The sequence below is a fragment of the Pseudochaenichthys georgianus genome, chromosome 9, assembly GCF_902827115.2.
Source record: "Pseudochaenichthys georgianus chromosome 9, fPseGeo1.2, whole genome shotgun sequence".
Lineage (NCBI taxonomy): Eukaryota > Metazoa > Chordata > Actinopteri > Perciformes > Channichthyidae > Pseudochaenichthys > Pseudochaenichthys georgianus.
This window is the reverse complement of record NC_047511.1, coordinates 34,307,542-34,326,882: the sequence shown is the minus strand read 5'-3', so window position 1 is coordinate 34,326,882 and position 19,341 is coordinate 34,307,542. Positions and strand designations below refer to the sequence as shown.

General features: G+C 43.0%; 1 protein-coding gene across 2 annotated transcripts in view; it reads right to left on the bottom strand.

The window, feature by feature from the left end:
- Window positions 1-19,341, bottom strand: part of arb2a (ARB2 cotranscriptional regulator A) — a 156,054-nt gene that overhangs the window by 85,850 nt on the left and 50,863 nt on the right. For both annotated transcript variants that reach the window (XM_034091155.1, XM_034091156.2), the window contains exon 7: window positions 4,209-4,427. In XM_034091155.1, the coding sequence (XP_033947046.1) occupies window positions 4,209-4,427 (219 nt within the window). The remainder of the gene's footprint in view (window positions 1-4,208; window positions 4,428-19,341) is intronic.

The following is a 19,341-nucleotide window of genomic DNA, read 5'->3' as shown; positions in this document are numbered from 1 at the left end:
TACACAACTGCATGTGTGTTTTTTTGCTTGCGTGTATGAGTGTGTGTGTGTGTGCGCACGTGACAGCTTACTCTGGGGGGGACAGCGGCCGAACACTGGAGAGTAAAGCAGTGCAGGAGGAGGCGTGGACGATAGAGGCGAGGTCATACACACAAACATCCTGCTGACTTCTGGGTCAAAGGTCAAAATTCAAGGGGCACCAACACAGAGCCAAACTGCTCACTCATTAATCTTTATCCCGAGTCTTGCAATCCCTGCATCTAAGGACAAGTATGTTTGGCTGGAAAATCTAAACCTTCTACATGACCCTTACTTTTCTAGTTAATGAGGTTAATTTTGTATTATCCTGCGGCTCTGAAAAAACAGATTCAGTTTTATTTTATTTTTTTAGATCCATCTCTCAATTCAAATATGCCACAACACTGGATATTGCACTATGGACTGCTAGAGAAACAGTATGGATTGCTTAATCAATTTGACAGATTATATTTAACAAAAAGCTGGATTGAAATGACACAGAGCTGGTGTTTTATTTTCTTCCATTACGATGTCTGCACTGACTTTGATCTCATGGAGTTCTGAAAAGCCAAGACTCATACGGCCCCTACACACGGCGCCATGCGTTGAAGCTTGCCGGCGGGCGTGTCTGAAGCTCAACCAACAACCAATCACATGAATCTCCCGCCCCGGACACACAAGCACGCGGTTTGATTGGCTAGAGCTTGTACTGGCATATGATTCGATTGGCTGATGCTTCCGTCGAAGCTTCAAAAGTAGAACATTGCTCTACCTTTGAAGTGAGCAACGCGAGCAAAGTGAATCCTTGCTCCCACAATGCAGTTCGGCAAAGCGTGACATCACCCCATTCAAAGTGAATGGGCAGAAGCGTTGAAGCTTCAACGCACGCCGCCGTGTGTAGGGGCCGTTAAACTGCTCAGTATTTCCGAGTCACTGCAGTCTGAAAAAGACAAGCCTTTCCTGCATACCGCCCTTGTCTCAATGCATCTGACCCTGTCCAGCATGCATTATGCAGGCTTGGGGATAGCAAGCTGAGTCCAATATCCAGATGTGAATAATATTGCATGCTTCCTCGAAGGATAAGGGAACCTTGGTTGGGACTGTGTTAACGACCTCACACTACGTGTTAAAGATTTAAAGCAAGAGGAAGGGAGTAAGAATATAATATTCATAAATGTATATTATAAAAGGAGAAAAAATAAAACAATTGAATACATGGTCATTTTATTGTGGGTCTAACACAATGTAACCAGCATATTCCCATTCTCACGCACGCTCACGCACACACACACACACACACACACACACACACACACACACACACACACACACACACACACACACACACACACACACACACACACTTAGGGGAACACATAGCATCTCCTTCTCCACACGGCTAAGCTCCCAATAACAGCTGAAACAGAGCAATATTTGGCAATTTGTTTGGCTTTTCTCTTTGACATTCCAGCAATTCTCAGACCAATCATGGTGCATTTATATACATTGCCAAGACTTCCGAATATGAGTATGCTATATCTACACTTGCACCCAAAGCTGGTTATCACATCGAGCAGTGGTTGGTATTTGATATACTTGTCCTGGAAAGCCTGGTCCATGTACAGGTCAAAGGCACAGCCTACTTCTAATATTAGCACCTCCCTGTGGTTGGTGTCAACAAAAACCACATCAGGTGTATTTGGGATGTTAGCAAAGACATCATTGGTATAACCAAACCATTCTCTGGGGGTAACACTCTAGTGTGCTTGTACATTGCTGCGCTAGATGGAAAGATGTTTTGTACCGCATCAGACACAATGTCCACAATACGCTCATGACGGGCTATGTACAGGCGTTTGTATGCATTACATCCATTTGTTATGTGTGCAATGGATTCTAGGTGTTGTTGTGAGTCCTGATGGTTTAAACAGAATGGAGTGTGAATGTGAGGGTACCAGGTGGACAGAGTGTACTTAGTGGGTAATACCTGCAGTCTTGCTTTGATGGTAAATGTCAGAACATCCTCACCAACAGCGGCGTTCTTAAACACTGAGTGTGAGACTGAGTGGTCAGCAAACCCCAAACAGGCTTTCCCTGTAATCTGAGTCCACACCAGTGCTGCCTGATCTCAGACTGCTTCGTGCCGAGCAGAACCCTCCTTGCAGAGTCTCTGTGCAGTTCCACAGTCTCTTCCTGAGGTGTTGTGATGTCGGCCTTCACAACCACACTGGGGTCTGTGATCAGTTCATCAGAGACGGGGACTTCAGTCTGTGTGTCGAGTCTTGTCCATTTCAGCTGGACTCCAGTCCGATTGCAGAGGTCATTGAGATGATGGCAAAACCAGCATATTCCCATTGTGCGCGCACACACACACACACACACACACACACACACACACACACACACACACACACACACACACACACACACACACACACACACACGCACACGCGCACACACACACACACACACACACACACACACCACACACACACACACACACACACACACACACACACACACACACACACACACACACACACACACACACACACACACACACACAACCTGGATGGATGATTATAACTATTGGGTTTTGTATATTAATGTATAGCCTAAAATTAAAATATATATAAATAAGTGACAGTTGATGCAAGTTATTTTGACTGAATTAATGTGAAATAAATGGCAGATTGTTTACCACACGTGTCATTTCAGCGAGTGTAAAGAAAAATCACAAGTCCCATGGCCATGACAGGGGAGACCAGCGTAGATGTATAAAGGTGTGATAGAGTAAGATAGAATTGATGCTAATTAACCCTTATTAGAGTGTGTGTAAAGGTACTGCCAGGGGGGGAGAAAAAAAAGGGGCTGAGTTGACAGCTCACACACCGCCCGCAAGTCCCACAGCAGACCTAAGTCTTTTCAGACACCAGAGACTGACGTATTACTCACTCACACTCTCTCACACAAACACGCAGAAGAACACACACACACACACACACACACACACACACACACACACACACACACACACACACACACACACACACACACACACACACACACACACACACACACACACACACACACACACACACACACACACACACACACACACACACACACACACACACACACACACACACACACACACTAAAGCAAGACACAGAAATCCATCAGGACCATTTTTCTGTGAAGGAGGAAGGCTAACCATTTGTGCACACACTATTCAAAAAGCATACTGAATGAGAGCTTTTAATAAAACTGAAATTCTCTGGACCCCATTTAGGAGGCTAATTATGAATTGTTATTGGCTATTGGGTAAAACAAAAAGAAATGTACGAAGAGGAGAACGCTGTTTTAATTTCTCATCACCTTGCCCATATTTATTTATGATTTATTCGAAGGGTTGCTTCCTTTGTTTGACCACAAGGTAAACTGGCCAAGCTAAGTGTGTGTGTGTGTGTGTGTGTGTGTGTGTGTGTGTGTGTGTGTGTGTGTGTGTGTGTGTGTGTGTGTGTGTGTGTGTGTGTGTGTGTGTGTGTGTGTGTGTGTGTGTGTGTGTGTGTGATTAGGTGGTGTACGGGCAGTGTAGCATGATAAGAATGTTGCAGTGTGTTTGCAGAGTGTGTGTTAGGGAGATAATAATCCCAGCGGTTAACAGGAGTGAAGGGCCAGAGCTGCACTGACCAGCCCGCCATCTGAGAGAGAAAAAGAGAGCGAGAGAGAGAGCGAGGTAGCCATGTGGTTAACACTTGCTGACTGAGAGGCGACTGGAGCACAGCCAACCTCTTCACACACAGGCTGACCACACAAGAGCCTCTCTTTCTCCCTCTGCCTCCCATCCTCCCTTCCATCCTCCCATCATCTCTTGTTACTTAACATTTCCTTCCCTGGTTTCCTCAGCGAGCCACCTCCCACCCTCCTCTTCCTCCCTGCACCTTCTTGCTTCTTTCTTGCCACTTTTGTCTCCAGCTAACTTTTCCAAATTCCTCCCTCCCATTTTCTCACCTATGCCTCTATTCCTACCTCCTCCCACGACCCTAACTGTCACTCTGTCCAAATCATGTCTGCTTTTGACGAACATCTATTCTTCTGTCCTTCCAAGCGGCTCTCACAACACTCCCCTCCTGCCTTTCTCTTTTCTTTCTCCCCTCTTTCAGTCTCTCCATTTCTCTACAACTTACCCGTATAGGGATCCGCTCAGTTTCTGTCTCCTTTTGTGGGTTACGATACTTCTCATAAAATTCTCTCTTCTTTTTGCCCTCTTTATCATCTTTGCGATCCCGTTTTTCTGCAGGTTCGTCAGAGGGCTCGGTAGGAGAGGACAGGGGAGAGGACATGGCTGACTTCTCCACCTCCAGGTAGTTCTCGTTGGGATTGAGCACCATCACACCGTAGCCCTCCTAACAGATAAGAAACACACAAGTATGTGTATAAGAACCATGGCAACAGGATCATCCACATAATTGTTCATAATACTAGCTTTACAATTTAATACAAGATATATCTATTGATAGAGAATAATATAACAAACCTCATTTATATAGGTGCTTAACATTAAAACAAATATTAACTAAACAGGTTGATAAGACAAAATGCATTAAAAGAATAGCTGCAAAGTGTCTACGGGGAAGAAGAACATATCTACAACATATCTTCAGGTAAAGAGCATGGCAGATGGGAGTGTGTGTGTTTGTGTTTGTGCGGTGAGAGAGTCTGGACAAACAAGCACCCATAGAGATATTGTATCTGTCCAACCTACTGAGGAAAGCTGGTGTAGCACCGTAAGAAAATCTCTCTTACGATGAAGCTCAGAAACTTTTCTACTCAGGCTAAATCTGATTGGTCTTAAATTGTTTAAGAAAATCTTGGTAGTGGGTATCTATGAGCAAATAATACCGTAACCGTGAGAGGACTAGGGAAATGATGATAATCCAGATGGAAAGAAATGGCAGTGAAAGAGACAGAGGAGAGTGTCACTGCAGGCACAAGCCTGAGAAGTAACCGGGGTATTGAAATGCAGCGCCGGTGGTTTCAGTCGGTGAGTAGCATTTAGTGACTCCAAAGGCCATGTGTCACTTAATATCAAACACAATCGATCCCACCATCACTCAAAGAGTTAGCTGCAATGGAATAAGTATCTGTGTATGAGCATGTTATTGTGTGTAGAGGACGTCAGACAGCACTGCAGATAAAAGGTGTAGAAATATTTACAAAAGCCAAAAAACATTTGAATTAATATTACAAATATTTGTTTTACTATACTTCAAAATGGCAACAAAAAAATTAAGAATCAGAGGGAAATGTAAAAGAAAAGGAACCCAAGTGGTTATAATAAGAACAAAATACAGAGGGTAAATGTATTGTGAAGAAAAGGAAGTTTGGTGACTTCTTCAACTTTGAAGCAATTTTAATTAACTGTTTATTATCCCAAGCACTCTGAAACTAAAGCAGGAAATGGATGGATTCCTGTTTCACTTTGGTTGTGCTTAACACACACAACCCCCATTGTGACACACATACACACACCCCAAGACTCAAATGTATTGGTAAACGACTGTGCAAACACACACACACACACACACACACACACACACACACACACACACACACACACACACACACACACACACACACACACACACACACACACACACACACACACCACACACACACACACACACACACACCACACACACACACACACACACACACACACACACACACACACACACACACACACACACACACACACACACACGAGTATGAAAGACAGCAGTGCTGACAAAAAGACCTTTAGGAGTTGCGAGAGGGAGTTCGTTCAGCTTCCTCTGCAAATCTTCATCACACACACACATACCCCCACACACACACACACACACACACACACACACACACACACACACACACACACACACACACACACACACACACACACACACACACACACACACACACACACACACACACACACACACACACGGCACGTCTCCTCTTCCTTGATAAGTGTTAACACATTGTGCTTGTCTTCCGTTGACGCAGCTTGAGTGTGTGTCCCTCCTGTGCCCATCGACATCAAACCTGCCACACACCCCTTCCCTTAGCACCTGCCGTGTGTTGACAACGGCAAAATGACACTTTCTCACTTATTCAGATTATAAAATTAGTTTGATTCTCACTCCCTTTCAAATTGAGACAAGGCTCTCGATAGACATATTTGTAATGTAAAAGGTGTTGACTTAAGAAAACATTTTAAGTGTGAGGAATATTGGACGTGATCAAATTGCTAATTACTTTTATTTTAAGTACATGTTTAAAAGAAATTGTTTTGCTATTACATCAGCTTTTACTTTATGCAAAACATGTATTTTGAAATTCTAATTTGAAAACATGTCCTGCTGCATAATGGCATCTGCATGATGATGGAGTAAAGTTTGAATTTTACTTCAAGGCACAGCAAGTCAAAATGGTAATTTGGCAAGTGATGTATGACTTAAAAAACGACATGTCCCACATTATAGTTTGTATGCACATTCTAGGTAGATGATGTTTCTTCTAACTTGGATTTGTATCAGTCTGTGTGCCTATGTATGTTCAGAAGAAAAAGTGAAACTTGGAGAGGTATGGATGAGAAACTATTAGGGAGACTTAATATTGCCTGCAGATATCACATAGACATTTGCACACAAATATAGAAACCCAGACAGATGGATCGCTGGATGAAAAAGAAATAGGAGTGGGTTAGCAGAGGAGAGAGCAGAGGAGACAGAGAAAGAACAAAAAGTGAAAGCAGAGAAGGGAGTTATAGATAGATAGATAAAATGATAAGACTAAGATAGATAGAGAAGGAAGGAGAGGCCGAGAGATGGAGTCTCACCAGATCCACACCAGCTTTGTGCCACTGCCCACTGGTGGCAGCCTGATAAAATAACTGACAAGACCAGTTCCGCTTACGGCAGCAGCATTATAAGAACCACATATATTTTAAAATCAATGAATGATTACATTTAATACTGACGAGTAAAATGTATTTATAAAAAAACTAAGTAATGACACATTGAAAACCACTCTCCATTGCCAACACATTTTCCAAACAAAGGAGGAAATAATGACATAAACAAATCAAAGCCTTGCATTTCACCACCATCACATCACTGTGTGCATTTCGCCTTTCCCCTAATCCTGGTTCAGAAGGCCAAAAGTTAACCGTTTAGCAACACTGGCCCACGTGTTCTGATGCTAACCCTGAGTGGCCTACAACCATGTTTAGTCTTCAGGGCTCTTATCCTAACTGGTCAATAACCCTTCGTGGCCCTAAGCATACTTTTGGTAACCTCAAGTGGCCCGGTTCGTAGCCTTTAGCGTCCTTATGCTAACCCTGAGTGGCCTATAGCCTTTCCTTTGGAGAGGCTAACACACCTAACCGAGCTAACAGTGCTAACCCTTTCAGCTGTCCAGTCACCCAGAAGGACATTGCTGTGAAGGCAACCAGTGTTGTCGGCGTACTTAGTCTGGAGGAGCAGGGCCTACGTCGGAAACCATCATTTATTTGAACATTGAGAGGTCTGTGTTGGTGTCAGCATAACACTGTGTTCCCTGTCCAGACACTTCCTGCTCTTATTATTCTCTCCATCAACTCTATTTACAACAAAGAGTCGATGAACTAAGCAAAGCAACAAAAAATGAAATTTGCTTTGACATTTTTTTCCCACAATTTCACCTTATTTTTATATAATTGTCTTTTTAAAATGTGATTCCAATAAATACAAATTAATATAAATGTATACTGTCATTGTCTATTTGTATATTAGAAACCTATACCTATTATATTTCGAAGAAAAATATATATTACTTTCAAATTAAACAGCACTTTGTGAATGTTTATCCCGATCCCCACAGAACTAGTTTCTCCCACAGAGCTTATCATCATCATTCTAGTCTTTACGTTGTTTTTTGACAGCCAAATCTCTCCATACATCTTGCAATACACCCTTGTAGAGTTAGGTCATATGGCCTTTGTGTTTCTTGCTATCTGTCAAGTCGCTCCCACATAAATACACACACACACACACACACACACACACACACACACACACACACACACACACACACACACACACACACACACACACACACACACACACACACACACACACACACACACACACACACACACACACACACACACACACACACACACACACACACACACACACACACACACACACACACACACACACACACACACACACACACGGGATACACCTGCTAAATCTGATCTTTGTGTTGTGATGTGCTGTCAAAGTGTGAATCTAACACAAATGCACACTGCAAACCTCGGGTCACCCAGCTTTTTATACAACTAAATCTCTCTCTCACACATTGCTCACATTGGGTCACGTTGCCTTTGTCCTATACACACACACACACACACCGTCTCAAATTAAATACACACACACAGTTCTCTAGCGTTGGATCAGTCTTTCTGCAGCAGTATGCAGGCTAAAGTCTCTTCCCATGCCCTGTGTGTGCCCCTGTGCCACCATCACACTGAGCCCCTGCCCTGGGGCCAGCGGTCAAGAGGGTCGCCCCGACCCCTCTAAGGGGGGGCACCTCGACCCCCATCACCCCGATCTGGACGATCCTTAGCACTCCTTTGTGGGCCTGTCCCACACCAGATAGCACAACAAAGGCTGCGGCTGCTAAGGAAACCAGGGCTTGTCTCATCATCGTGATGAAACCCTTCCTCCGTCTCCCCACACGCAGCATTATGAAGCTCTTTAAAACATAAATTATCCTCACTATCTGCAAGGTATTGAGACAAAATATATTAAAAAACATAAAATATGAAGCTGCAATATACTGTGAATATCATGACGCTTGTGATTTATGATAACGGTGTCTGAGCCATACCGTGCCATCTTAACAATATTGTCAATACTCTTTGATGACAATGATGCACTCCCTTCATGGTCAAATTAGATGCCACTTGTCCACTAGTACTTTGATGGTAACAGACCATTATTTTCCCTTCCAGTCGCATTATTTGAAAAGAAAGCAGATACCGTGTGTCTGTGCGTGTGTCCGCATGCTAGCGAGTGCACACGAGCAAGAGAGAGTAAATAAGATGTCCCTTTAAGACAGCAGCACCTCTATTTCTCTAGTGGCGTTGTAATGAAATGAAATGTGTCTAATGTGCGGGAGCGGGGAGAGAGGCGGCCGGAGTGAGAGGGTGTTTCATCTGTGCGTGTGGAGCTCAGCGAAGCTTTGATGTGAGAGCTCTCATGTAGTGAGCAGGGCTTTGGGCACAGGGAAAAGGACAGCACTTGACAGGTACAAAGCATGGCTGATAGCGGTCACGGGTGCATGCAGTGAGGAAAGTGGATGGTATGGTTGTGTGAATTTAGGGTTGTATGTGAATAGGAGCAAATAAATGCTCTGGTGAATGTATGTATCCACGCGCTTGTATCCTACATGTTGAGATTCAAAGTGCAATAGGTTTCTTTTTAAATTGGATCACGAGCATCTTACTTTATTGGTTTATTGTCGGGCTGCTGTTAAGATCGAGGCAAACGGCGCTCCCTTTTCTCAATAGCCTTCGCTCCACTTCCTTGATTCAGCAATACGCAGCTCCGGATTCGCTGCTCATGCTTGACTGACAAGGGGGAAAGGATCACCCTGCCTGGCATACCCAATAAGATGAGGAGGAGGGGAGGGGTGTCTGGAGGCTACAGTCTGGTTTGAGATCTGTACGAGGCACAATGGCCGACGGAGATGAAAAAAACAAGTTATAGAAAATAAGCGAGAGCAAAGAACTGGCGTCACAATTTCAGTTACTTGTGGATGAAGCAATATGAAATACAAATACACAACTCTTTACAGGGAGGAAGAACATATACAAAACAATATGCTCCTCAATAAAAAAGTATGAAGGATCTGAGTGGATAGGTAAATACTGTTATAACAAGTGTACTCTCAATCTCCCTCACTGTCGGGGCCACCCTGCCCTTTTCTGTCGACGTCTCTATGTGAGATTTTTTTGCATGCAGGGCCTCTTTATCCATCCGATCCCCCTCTTTTCTTTCTCTCTTTCTTTCCCACTCTCCCTGAAACCGAGATACCACACAGATCGCACAGTAATGTCAGATTAAGTCACGGTACCCCCTTTCTCATTTCAACACAGCACCAGTCTGCGACCCCCCATACCCAACCAAACACACAGCTATGTTTCTCTGAGAACAGAAGAGTAGAGTACTTACTGTACCACTGGGGCTATGAAAAGACATGTGTGGATCGTAGGTGATGTGAGGAAGGATGAGACAGGGTTGTCATCAGCCTGTCACCACCAAATCAATCATCCTCTTGATAACTAGCAATACCCAGGGGGCCAGGCAAGTATTTGCAAAGAAGACCTGAATGTTACTAAATACAATCTTCCAGTATTGTTAAACAGTTTATATAGAAAATAAGATAATGTACAGTACATTAGGTGGTGTAATTCGCAATGCATACATAAGGTAGGAGAGCTACACTTGTTTTTGTTTTTCTCTGCTTAACCCCACATGCATGTATGTTCAAGCAATCAATTGAGCAGCTAACACAAATGTTTACAGAGGAAAAGTAAGACAAACCGGAGCTTCATCTTCCCATTTGCCCTCCGAGTTAATTTTAAACAAATCGGCCACTGCATGAGTTTCTCCTCTAACAAAGAGCACACATTTAATTAAGTTGCTCTAAATTCAACTTTCACTTCAAGTTCAAAGACTTCATACGGTGTTCGCTTCCACTAATAGTCACACACTAATTTGGTCAAAGTAAATAAGACTCTGTGGAAATGATTATCCTTTTCTTGATCTTAATGAGCACAAATAGTTTAGGTCAGAATAAGAGGCTAACCTTTTGAGCTAGTCAAGTAGTTGTGTCTGTAATACGCAGCAGAGTTTTTAACCTTGGCATGGAAGTCTGGGCTCATTTGGATATTGTTTATATGTGGAGCTGAATATTTATAAATGAGTTCAAAGTGGAGCGGTGGGGTGGAGGAAGTGAAGAGAATAACACAGCTTCAGATCCCTGATGCCTCAGCTTCTTTTCATGCTCGCATTTACATTTCTTTCTCTCTGTTTCACTTTCTATTTCTCTCTCTTCCTGTCTCCCTCCTCCCGACCCGTCTATTTTCAGAACCTTATTGAAAGGATAGACGGAAAGACACTGTTGAGTAACTCACTCAGTGCAATGCAAAAGCCAGTTTATGCCTCAATGATTTACTATACTCGACGTCTGTGAATCTGTGATTTTGTTTAGCCACTATCCATGCTTAACGGTTGATCAAGCGTTCGAGTGTCTGGACTGACATCGTCACATAAACACAAACACACACATACTGACACACACAAAGTTTGAAGGCCTGCTTCATCTGCTCTCAGCACGGCACCCACAGAGGGAGGTGCAGGGTTGGGGCTGGGGGTTGTTAGATTGGGGGTGGATGTAGCATTAATCACCGTCCAGGTGGAAATTGCCAGAGATATCGATTGTGCAAGTAAATGTTACACAAGTCATTTGTCAAACATTTTTTACAGAAGACCAACATGTCTTTCGCAAAGATGAGACTGTGAATGTAAACTCAGCATCACTGATATTTTAGAGCCGTCTCACCAGTGCTCAAATCAGCCTCATAGACAGTAAGCAGACAGACATACTTAAATTATCAAACATTGATTATATCTTTCTATTTTAAAAATCAGGTAAAACAACTGGGATATTATAATAAGCCATGTTCCAGCTAGCAGTGTTGCCTGAGCAGATTATCAAATCGCTAGCATAATAAATTAACAACATTTCCAATATACTTTAATATTAGAGTATCAAACAAATGCAAAAGAGCAAAGGAAATACAGTACACAGGAAGAGTCCTGAGCCCACAGAGGGAAAGCTATGGGGAAATAAATACAGGAGGCTTATTCTGATGCCGTTAGCATTTTGATTTATATATTCTATATTGTCTCCCCTAAGCATACACATGTATTTTTAATGAGGGCACAGAGAGATATAGATCATGGAATGATAGGTGCCTCCCTACCCTCCTGCCTAACTATTTAATGTATAAATCAGGGAGAGAGGTGAGCTGAGAGGGGGAGGCAGAGAAGCTACAAAAAGAGGAAAGGAGGGAGGTGTGGATGCATCCCAGGAGCAAACCTGTCCTGAAGGCCACTAATAAGTGTGCACGGAAGGAAGGAGAAAAGGCAAAGTCTGAGTTCAATAGGCTTAGGAAGGAAGGAATACAATGCAAAATTAAGATAATGATTATGAAAAAGATGGGAGAAGGAAGCCTTTGGCAGCTATTTAAAATCTAATTCTTCAACAAGATAACACAAAACTAAGTATCTGACCTGAATGAAATATCCATCTCTGTTGATGATAGTGATAACGATGAAACCAAAATGTGAGTGTGCCTTTCAGTTCAGCTGGAGCAAACATTAAACCACTGACGAATGTTTCAACTTTACCATCTGGACAGGTAGTCAGTGCGTTAACATACATGAACACACGTGGTGGGTGTGAGACGCATGGCCATATGTACAGACTGAGCCGGTCGGGGTCAATGGGATGTCCCGATCACCTTTTTTTGCTCCCGATACGATTCCGATCATTTGATTTTGACAATCTGCCGATACCGATTTTTCCCGATCCGATCTTTATGCAATGCATTAAGAGAAAAAAAAGGGGAAAAGCATTCAAGTTGTCCCTTAAGGTTATTTTTTTATTTAAATGACAGGACCCAACTATCCATTCTATCCAACATGGATATAGCTTCTTTTTTTCACAGCAGCATTGGATCAGTTCAGTTGTGCAGCATTGGATCAAAAACAAAATAAAGCTTATCAGTGGTCCACCACAAAATAACCATGTAAACAAAATTGAGTGCAGATAGTGCAGTAACAAAACAAAAATAACTACTGGAAAGAGGTAGCTTGACTAGCTTCACATTCAGTCACAAATAATAAAATTAAATAAAAATGTGGCTTAGTGCAGAATTCTAGCCTGAAGACTAATTAGTCTAGTAATAATGCAATGAACAACAGCAGCTTAACATAACATGAATAAACAAAGTATTTATTTCCATCTTACTGGAGTAACACAATTCAATAGTAATCAGCAGCGAACCACTTCAACACGTGTGTTTCGGTGTATTCACGGCATTCATTTTGTTATTCTGTTGTTTTATAGTTATTTGTTAATGTAACCCAATTTGTGTTCTTTGAAATTGAAAAGGATATCGCATTGTGTTTGTTACTTTCGTTGCAGTTGTATATGTCTTAAGTGTAATTTGGCTTGGCTTCCTATTTGTGGACATGCTTTTATTTTGAAGGAGGTAGCGCTGTTGACAGGAAGTTGTTGTTGCTTTGGAAACAACGTGACGGAGACTAACGGAGAAAAGTAATATCTACATATAAAGACGGAGAAAGTAAACGATAACGTTTATGGTCAAGTGTTAGCATCCCCCGAAGAGGCACAAGCTCTTACGTTGATATTAGAGATTTCAATCAATTCGAAAAAAAAACGGGGGGGAAAATGAAGAAATAAAAAACGAATTCCCGAATAGTACTCCAACGAACGAATATTCGGATATTCGGGTACAGCCCTAGTCCTCGTCGTGTTGTTGTTGGTGTTTGTTTCTCAAGTGGCGTATTAGATTGGTCGTGTTGAACGTAGCTCTGTTCTTGCAAACATTACATCTAGATGTTACACTGCCTTCGCTTTCAATTTTATAATACTTCCAAACTGCTGACATTTTCTCTGTCCCGACTCACCAGCTGAACGTAGCCTCTCGTTAGCTTACTGCTACTATTAGACACTGCGCCCTGGCCACTCTGTTGCCAGATTTGAGAGAAATAAGCAACCAGGTCTGAAAACAAGCCCAAAAGAACACATACATGATGTTGTGTACTTTTAAACCAAAACTAAGGCCTCATGATGACTTTAAGACGTGAACATGGTCATTTTTGTTTTGTAACATTAAATACAATTATTTCTAAAAAAAAGAGAGATTCCCGATCCCCGATCTTTTTCTCCCGATTCCGATCTTTTAAAAATCACCTGATCGGCGGGGATCGGGACATCTCTAAATGGCAAGACACAACTCAACATTGTAGACACAGGAATACATGTATGCATGCATTTTCAGAGATAAAGGCATATACCCATCACCATGGCAAGTAATACACAAGGGTATGCCATGGAAAATTACAGTCTATTTTTGGCATTATATAGCTAATGCCAATTCATGTAATGTGTGACCTAATAGAACATTAAGAGAGCAAGGTATTTTTTAGCTCCAAATGGAGATTTTGACTGCTCAGTTGACAAATGTGCAGGTGTGCTGCGCTGGGTGTAATTTACCAGTAAACGGCACTGTGTTGGTGAATAATGAGACCATGCTGTTTTGTCCAGGGTATTAATCTTACTGAACATCACAGGACCCGTATGACCTCCATGGGTCAAGGGTCAAAGAGAAATCCCTTCACCCCTGCCCTGTTATTGTGACCTAGGAGGGAGCGCCACAGAGATAACTGGTGGTCCTGCTGATGTCGCTGACTGTTGCTATGTGAAGTGTGCGCGTGTATGTATGTGAGCGATATTTCATGTTAAGTGTGACCTTTCATGCAATGAAATTTGCTATCCTATATGTGTAAAATATAAATTTCTCCTCCCACACTGGAAAAGTGTAACATGCTGCAATCATGCAACAGGCAATAAATCAGAAGGCAACATTATTAGCACACGGACACACAACCGCAATGACACAGACACTCCAACAGTCCAAGAGTCTGACCTCTCTAAGTGGCGCTGCACCACAGGTCCATGAGTCAGGTGAGGTCGCCACAGCCAATCACAAGCTGCGTTTGACGTGTGAAGGGTAAACACTATGGCTGCTCTGTCCTGACATTTACTCTGCTTATTTTCACAGGATGTAACCTAGAAAAGAGGTGGCAGAGAATATAGTGTATCAGTGTGTGTATGCATGTATGTCTGTGTGTTCCTGCACATTTTCCATAGTGTCATTACCACATGGCTGGGTTTATGCTTCACAGCACACACATGGAGCTACGCATGTATGTTGGAATCCCCTTCATCCTCTCACCATACGGCCAAATACACGTGCAAAAATCCATGCTGTGGCAACGAAGGAAACCATGCATGGAGCAATAGACATTTTCCTATTAACCCGATGTAGCCTTCAAAAACGGTTGAAAAGCAATTTACCATGGAAAGCGGCTGTAAAACACATCCTCTCTCGGTCACACACACAGACTAACTCCCCCATCCCGACTGCCACCACAATCCTCACTAGAAGCTCTTTCAAATCCACAACTTTTTTTAAGACCACCTGTTGTCTATTATTTTTACATACTGCTTTTCTCATAAATCATAACACTCTGTAATTAATCAAGCTGTCAAAACAGGGACCGGAGGTCACCTGGAGGGGTCGGAGGTGGATGCAGGGCCGATGGAGGTCAGGGTCACACCGCATTCCTCATTATCAAGTTGGGATGGGAGAGGGGCCGGGCAAACAAAAGCGAAAGCAGATGGAGGAGGGGGGGTAGGCACAGATGAAAAAGAGAGCTACAGAGACAGAGAGAGGGAGAAGGAGAAATTGACAAAGAAAAGTAAAAGAAGCTGTCAGCTGCCTTCAGATGAAGACAGGGGAGGCCATTCTGAGAAGGGAGACATCACATAAAGAGGTGGAAAAAGAGAGAGGCATGAGAAAAACAAAAGAAACTACAAAATGTTTCTACTGTATAGACTTGGAATTGGCTGCAGAGGAGAAAGAGAAGAGAAAGAGGTAGGGTGTTGCTTTTCGATGGGAAAATAGGGAATCAGCTGTGGAAGTATGATTGTTATCTTGTTCTCTCTCCCCGTGTTTGTGTATGTGTGTGCGTGTGTGTGTGTGTGATGAGGCAGACTGATATCTTTCTCAGATGAGTGTGTATCTGTGTCTCAGTGGGTTAAGAGCCAGTTCAGAGACAGGACCACGGGCCTGGAGTGGCATGTCACCGACTCCACAATACACACTGCTGATTAGATCACACTGATTAGACTGGCACACACACATAACCACACACACACGAAAACATGCCCGCAGACAGACAGAGAAGCTAAGCGAATGCAAAGTCTATTCTCAAGTTATTTATTTGTCCATTAAATATTTGGCAAGTTGTCTTGTTTGTTAAATTACAGACAATGAAAAACAGAAATGAACATTATCATATTAGGTTAACAATAGGTTAATGCTTTATCAAGTCTGTGTAAATGTGGCTCACTTTGTAATATAAATGATGGCATGTGTGGCAAAATGTGATGACAATGAAGTTAAGTGAATTATCTTGTCTTTTTGAGTGTGAATATATTATGTGAAGTTATGAGTGCACAATCAAACAAGATGAAAAAATAAACACACAAAGCAGCTAAATGCTCGGTAGGGGGAAGAAAGGCCGGGATAGTCTCCGGAGTAACGGAGAGAGGAAAAGGTTTAAAAAAAAAGAACAATTTAAAAAAGTGCAAATGCCGCGGAACTCCTCGCGTTGTGTTCGCGTCCCCCCTCCCCTGTGTGGAGCATGAATTCTCAGGCGTGGCTCGCTCTATCAAAAACATCACTCTTGAATGAGGCGCCGACCATTGCGCAAAATTAGCTGTCACCCTTTCCTCAAAATCTTTGTTAATCTTGTTTCCAGTGTTTGCGGATTTATCAGCACATGCATCAATGTCAGCTCCTTGGTTACTGAGCCGCACTACTTGGGAGAAGATATAATTAAAAATGTTTGGGGCGTGGGGGGCGGGAGGGGAGGGCTGCTGAAGGAGCGGGAGTGTTAGGAAAGACGGGGTGGGGGGGTGTCTGGGAGGAGGAAGGTGAAGTCTTCCTCTCATCTCGTAGTTTCCCCTGGGAGCCTGTGGAACACAGAGCCAGTGATAACAGACAAACGGGCTGGGCCGCGCCTCTCTTCCTCTGCATGCTCACTTTCCGGTATCACTCGGGTCAGCGTGGGCTGCTATCTCTTTAATGACGCTAGCTCCATTGATCTGGCTGTGGTCGGGAAACTGGTTTCATTGTTAACAGCCACTTGACACAGAGGAAAACAACAGCCAAATGCATCCATCTAGTGATGTAACTGCCTTATCAACATTGTGATGCAAAACTAACCAATCAAGAGGCGTTCAGACAGGGGTTTCATGGCTGGGAGGAAGTACAAGCAGAAAGTCAATCATTCAGTATATGACATGCATGGACATGATAGAGCCACTGTGAGCAAACAAAAAAGCCAAAGATCCATTAACAACATATTTAGTGCAACTGGAATTCTGTGATTCTTTAAGAATCCGTTTGCGTGTTCACTGACTTAAACAAAAACACTTTGACATCTGGAAGGGCGGTGATGAATTACACTATGCCACCACAGCTTGATCCTTAAAATGTTTCCAGCACATCTCTTATTATCATGTGGCTTTAAAAATCCATCCAGCTCGCATCAAGGGACAAGCTAGTGATGCATTAGACATTCAGCATCCAAGTCTCCTCGGTTACTCACAGATGATAAACACAGACCTGGCACACATATAGGCATTTATACAAAACCACACACACCCCCCTCTGGGAGTGCGGTTGTGATGCAGAGACATCTCGGAGGTCTGTGCCATGGTACCAGCAGGTTTCAAGGCTCTGCGGACAGAACTCTGGCCACAGACATGACAGCTCAGGACAAGGCTCAGGAGGATGACAGACACATGTTTAAAACATAGCGCATAAATGCAAACCCCTTATGAGATGACACCTACCATAGTGGCCCTCTGTCTTTCTCCCTAAAGATTGGGGTGTCAACGAATGTGACAACAGTGCACCCTTATGTGTGAATATCTAATGTAGAAATTGGGGGAAAAGACCACAAGACAAAATGTGCGTCTGTGAATCCACTCACACATATGGGTGTTTACATCTTAGTTTGCATGTGGTTGGAAAATAGTTAAATGCAGGATTTTCAGATAGGCAATAGGTATGACATTTTGCTGATTTTTCCCACATCATGTCGACAGCTCGGACAGCAGGAATAATGGTCCTGACAAAAGTTCACAGGTCTAAGAGAACACGGTTGTCCCATGGCTGCGGCGTTTCTCCTCCATGTGTATTGGGGGTAAACAGTAGGGTGGCCAAGGATTAACCATACAGTACACGATACGACATATTTTATCAATGCGCAGATATTCTCTTCTTCTGTCCTCCTCCGGCTCTTTTTCCTCCCTCCTTTTCTCCTCCATCCAGACCTTTAAGTGCGGTCTGGCAGGTTTGGCCGGGAGGTCGCATATTTCCCCTCTTCATTAGTGAGAAAATGGACTCTGGTAAACGCTTGTTAAAGCCCTTACCTACACTCCCCCAGTTAATGGGAGTGATCCATTTGTGTCCGTTTCTGCCTGACAAGGCTTTACTGGAAGATTAATAGTGCGGTGTCATGCCACGGCCACCCTCTGTCCCGTTCTCATTTCCTTTCTTCTGGGACGCACACATGCAATAATGGAGCCCCGTCTTTTGTGGTAACACCATGATTAGCCAGAGAGAGAAAAAAGCACAGGAATGACAGAATGAGAGAAAAAATTGAAAAGAGAATGGCAAAACAAAGGAATATAAGAAATAATCCTTTCTTCATGAGGTGGTACATGTGTAGGTTTTAAGGTTGTGAATTACAGGCACTTGACAATGGCAGAATGAAATTATTAATTAATCTCCATATGAGGTGAAGCAAGATATAATGAATCATGTATGAATATTTCCTGTTTTAGGCCAGCTTTATCTTGGAATGATCCAGAGAGAGGTCTAAGAAAGAGTCAACGATGGAATGTAAAACAGAGAAAAGGAGACAGAGAAAGGGAATACATTAGGTGAAATAATGGAAAGAGAAAAAAGACAGAAAGAGACAGAGAGTTAGAGAAGTCCTTAAAAGGCCACCCAGGGTTTCGTCTATCACCCAGGACCCCCAGCAATCCCTCTTCCTTTCGGGGATGACACTGTCAAGTGTTCCGTCCCTTCACTGGGTGAAAAGGATAATCGTTCTTAATAATTACACGGACATTCCCTGGAAGTCTGTCCTGTCCAGGAAGAGCAATTCTTTAGATCAGAGTCCCATGGTGCAACAGGCCTGGAAATGTGCCATATAAATGAAGAATTCAAATGTAGATGGAATACTTTATTTGGTGGTAGGTTTTTTTTTTCTTTCTATTTCATCTCTCTAGGTCTTTTCTCTCTGGCGTATTTCTCTGATGGGCAGACCAACA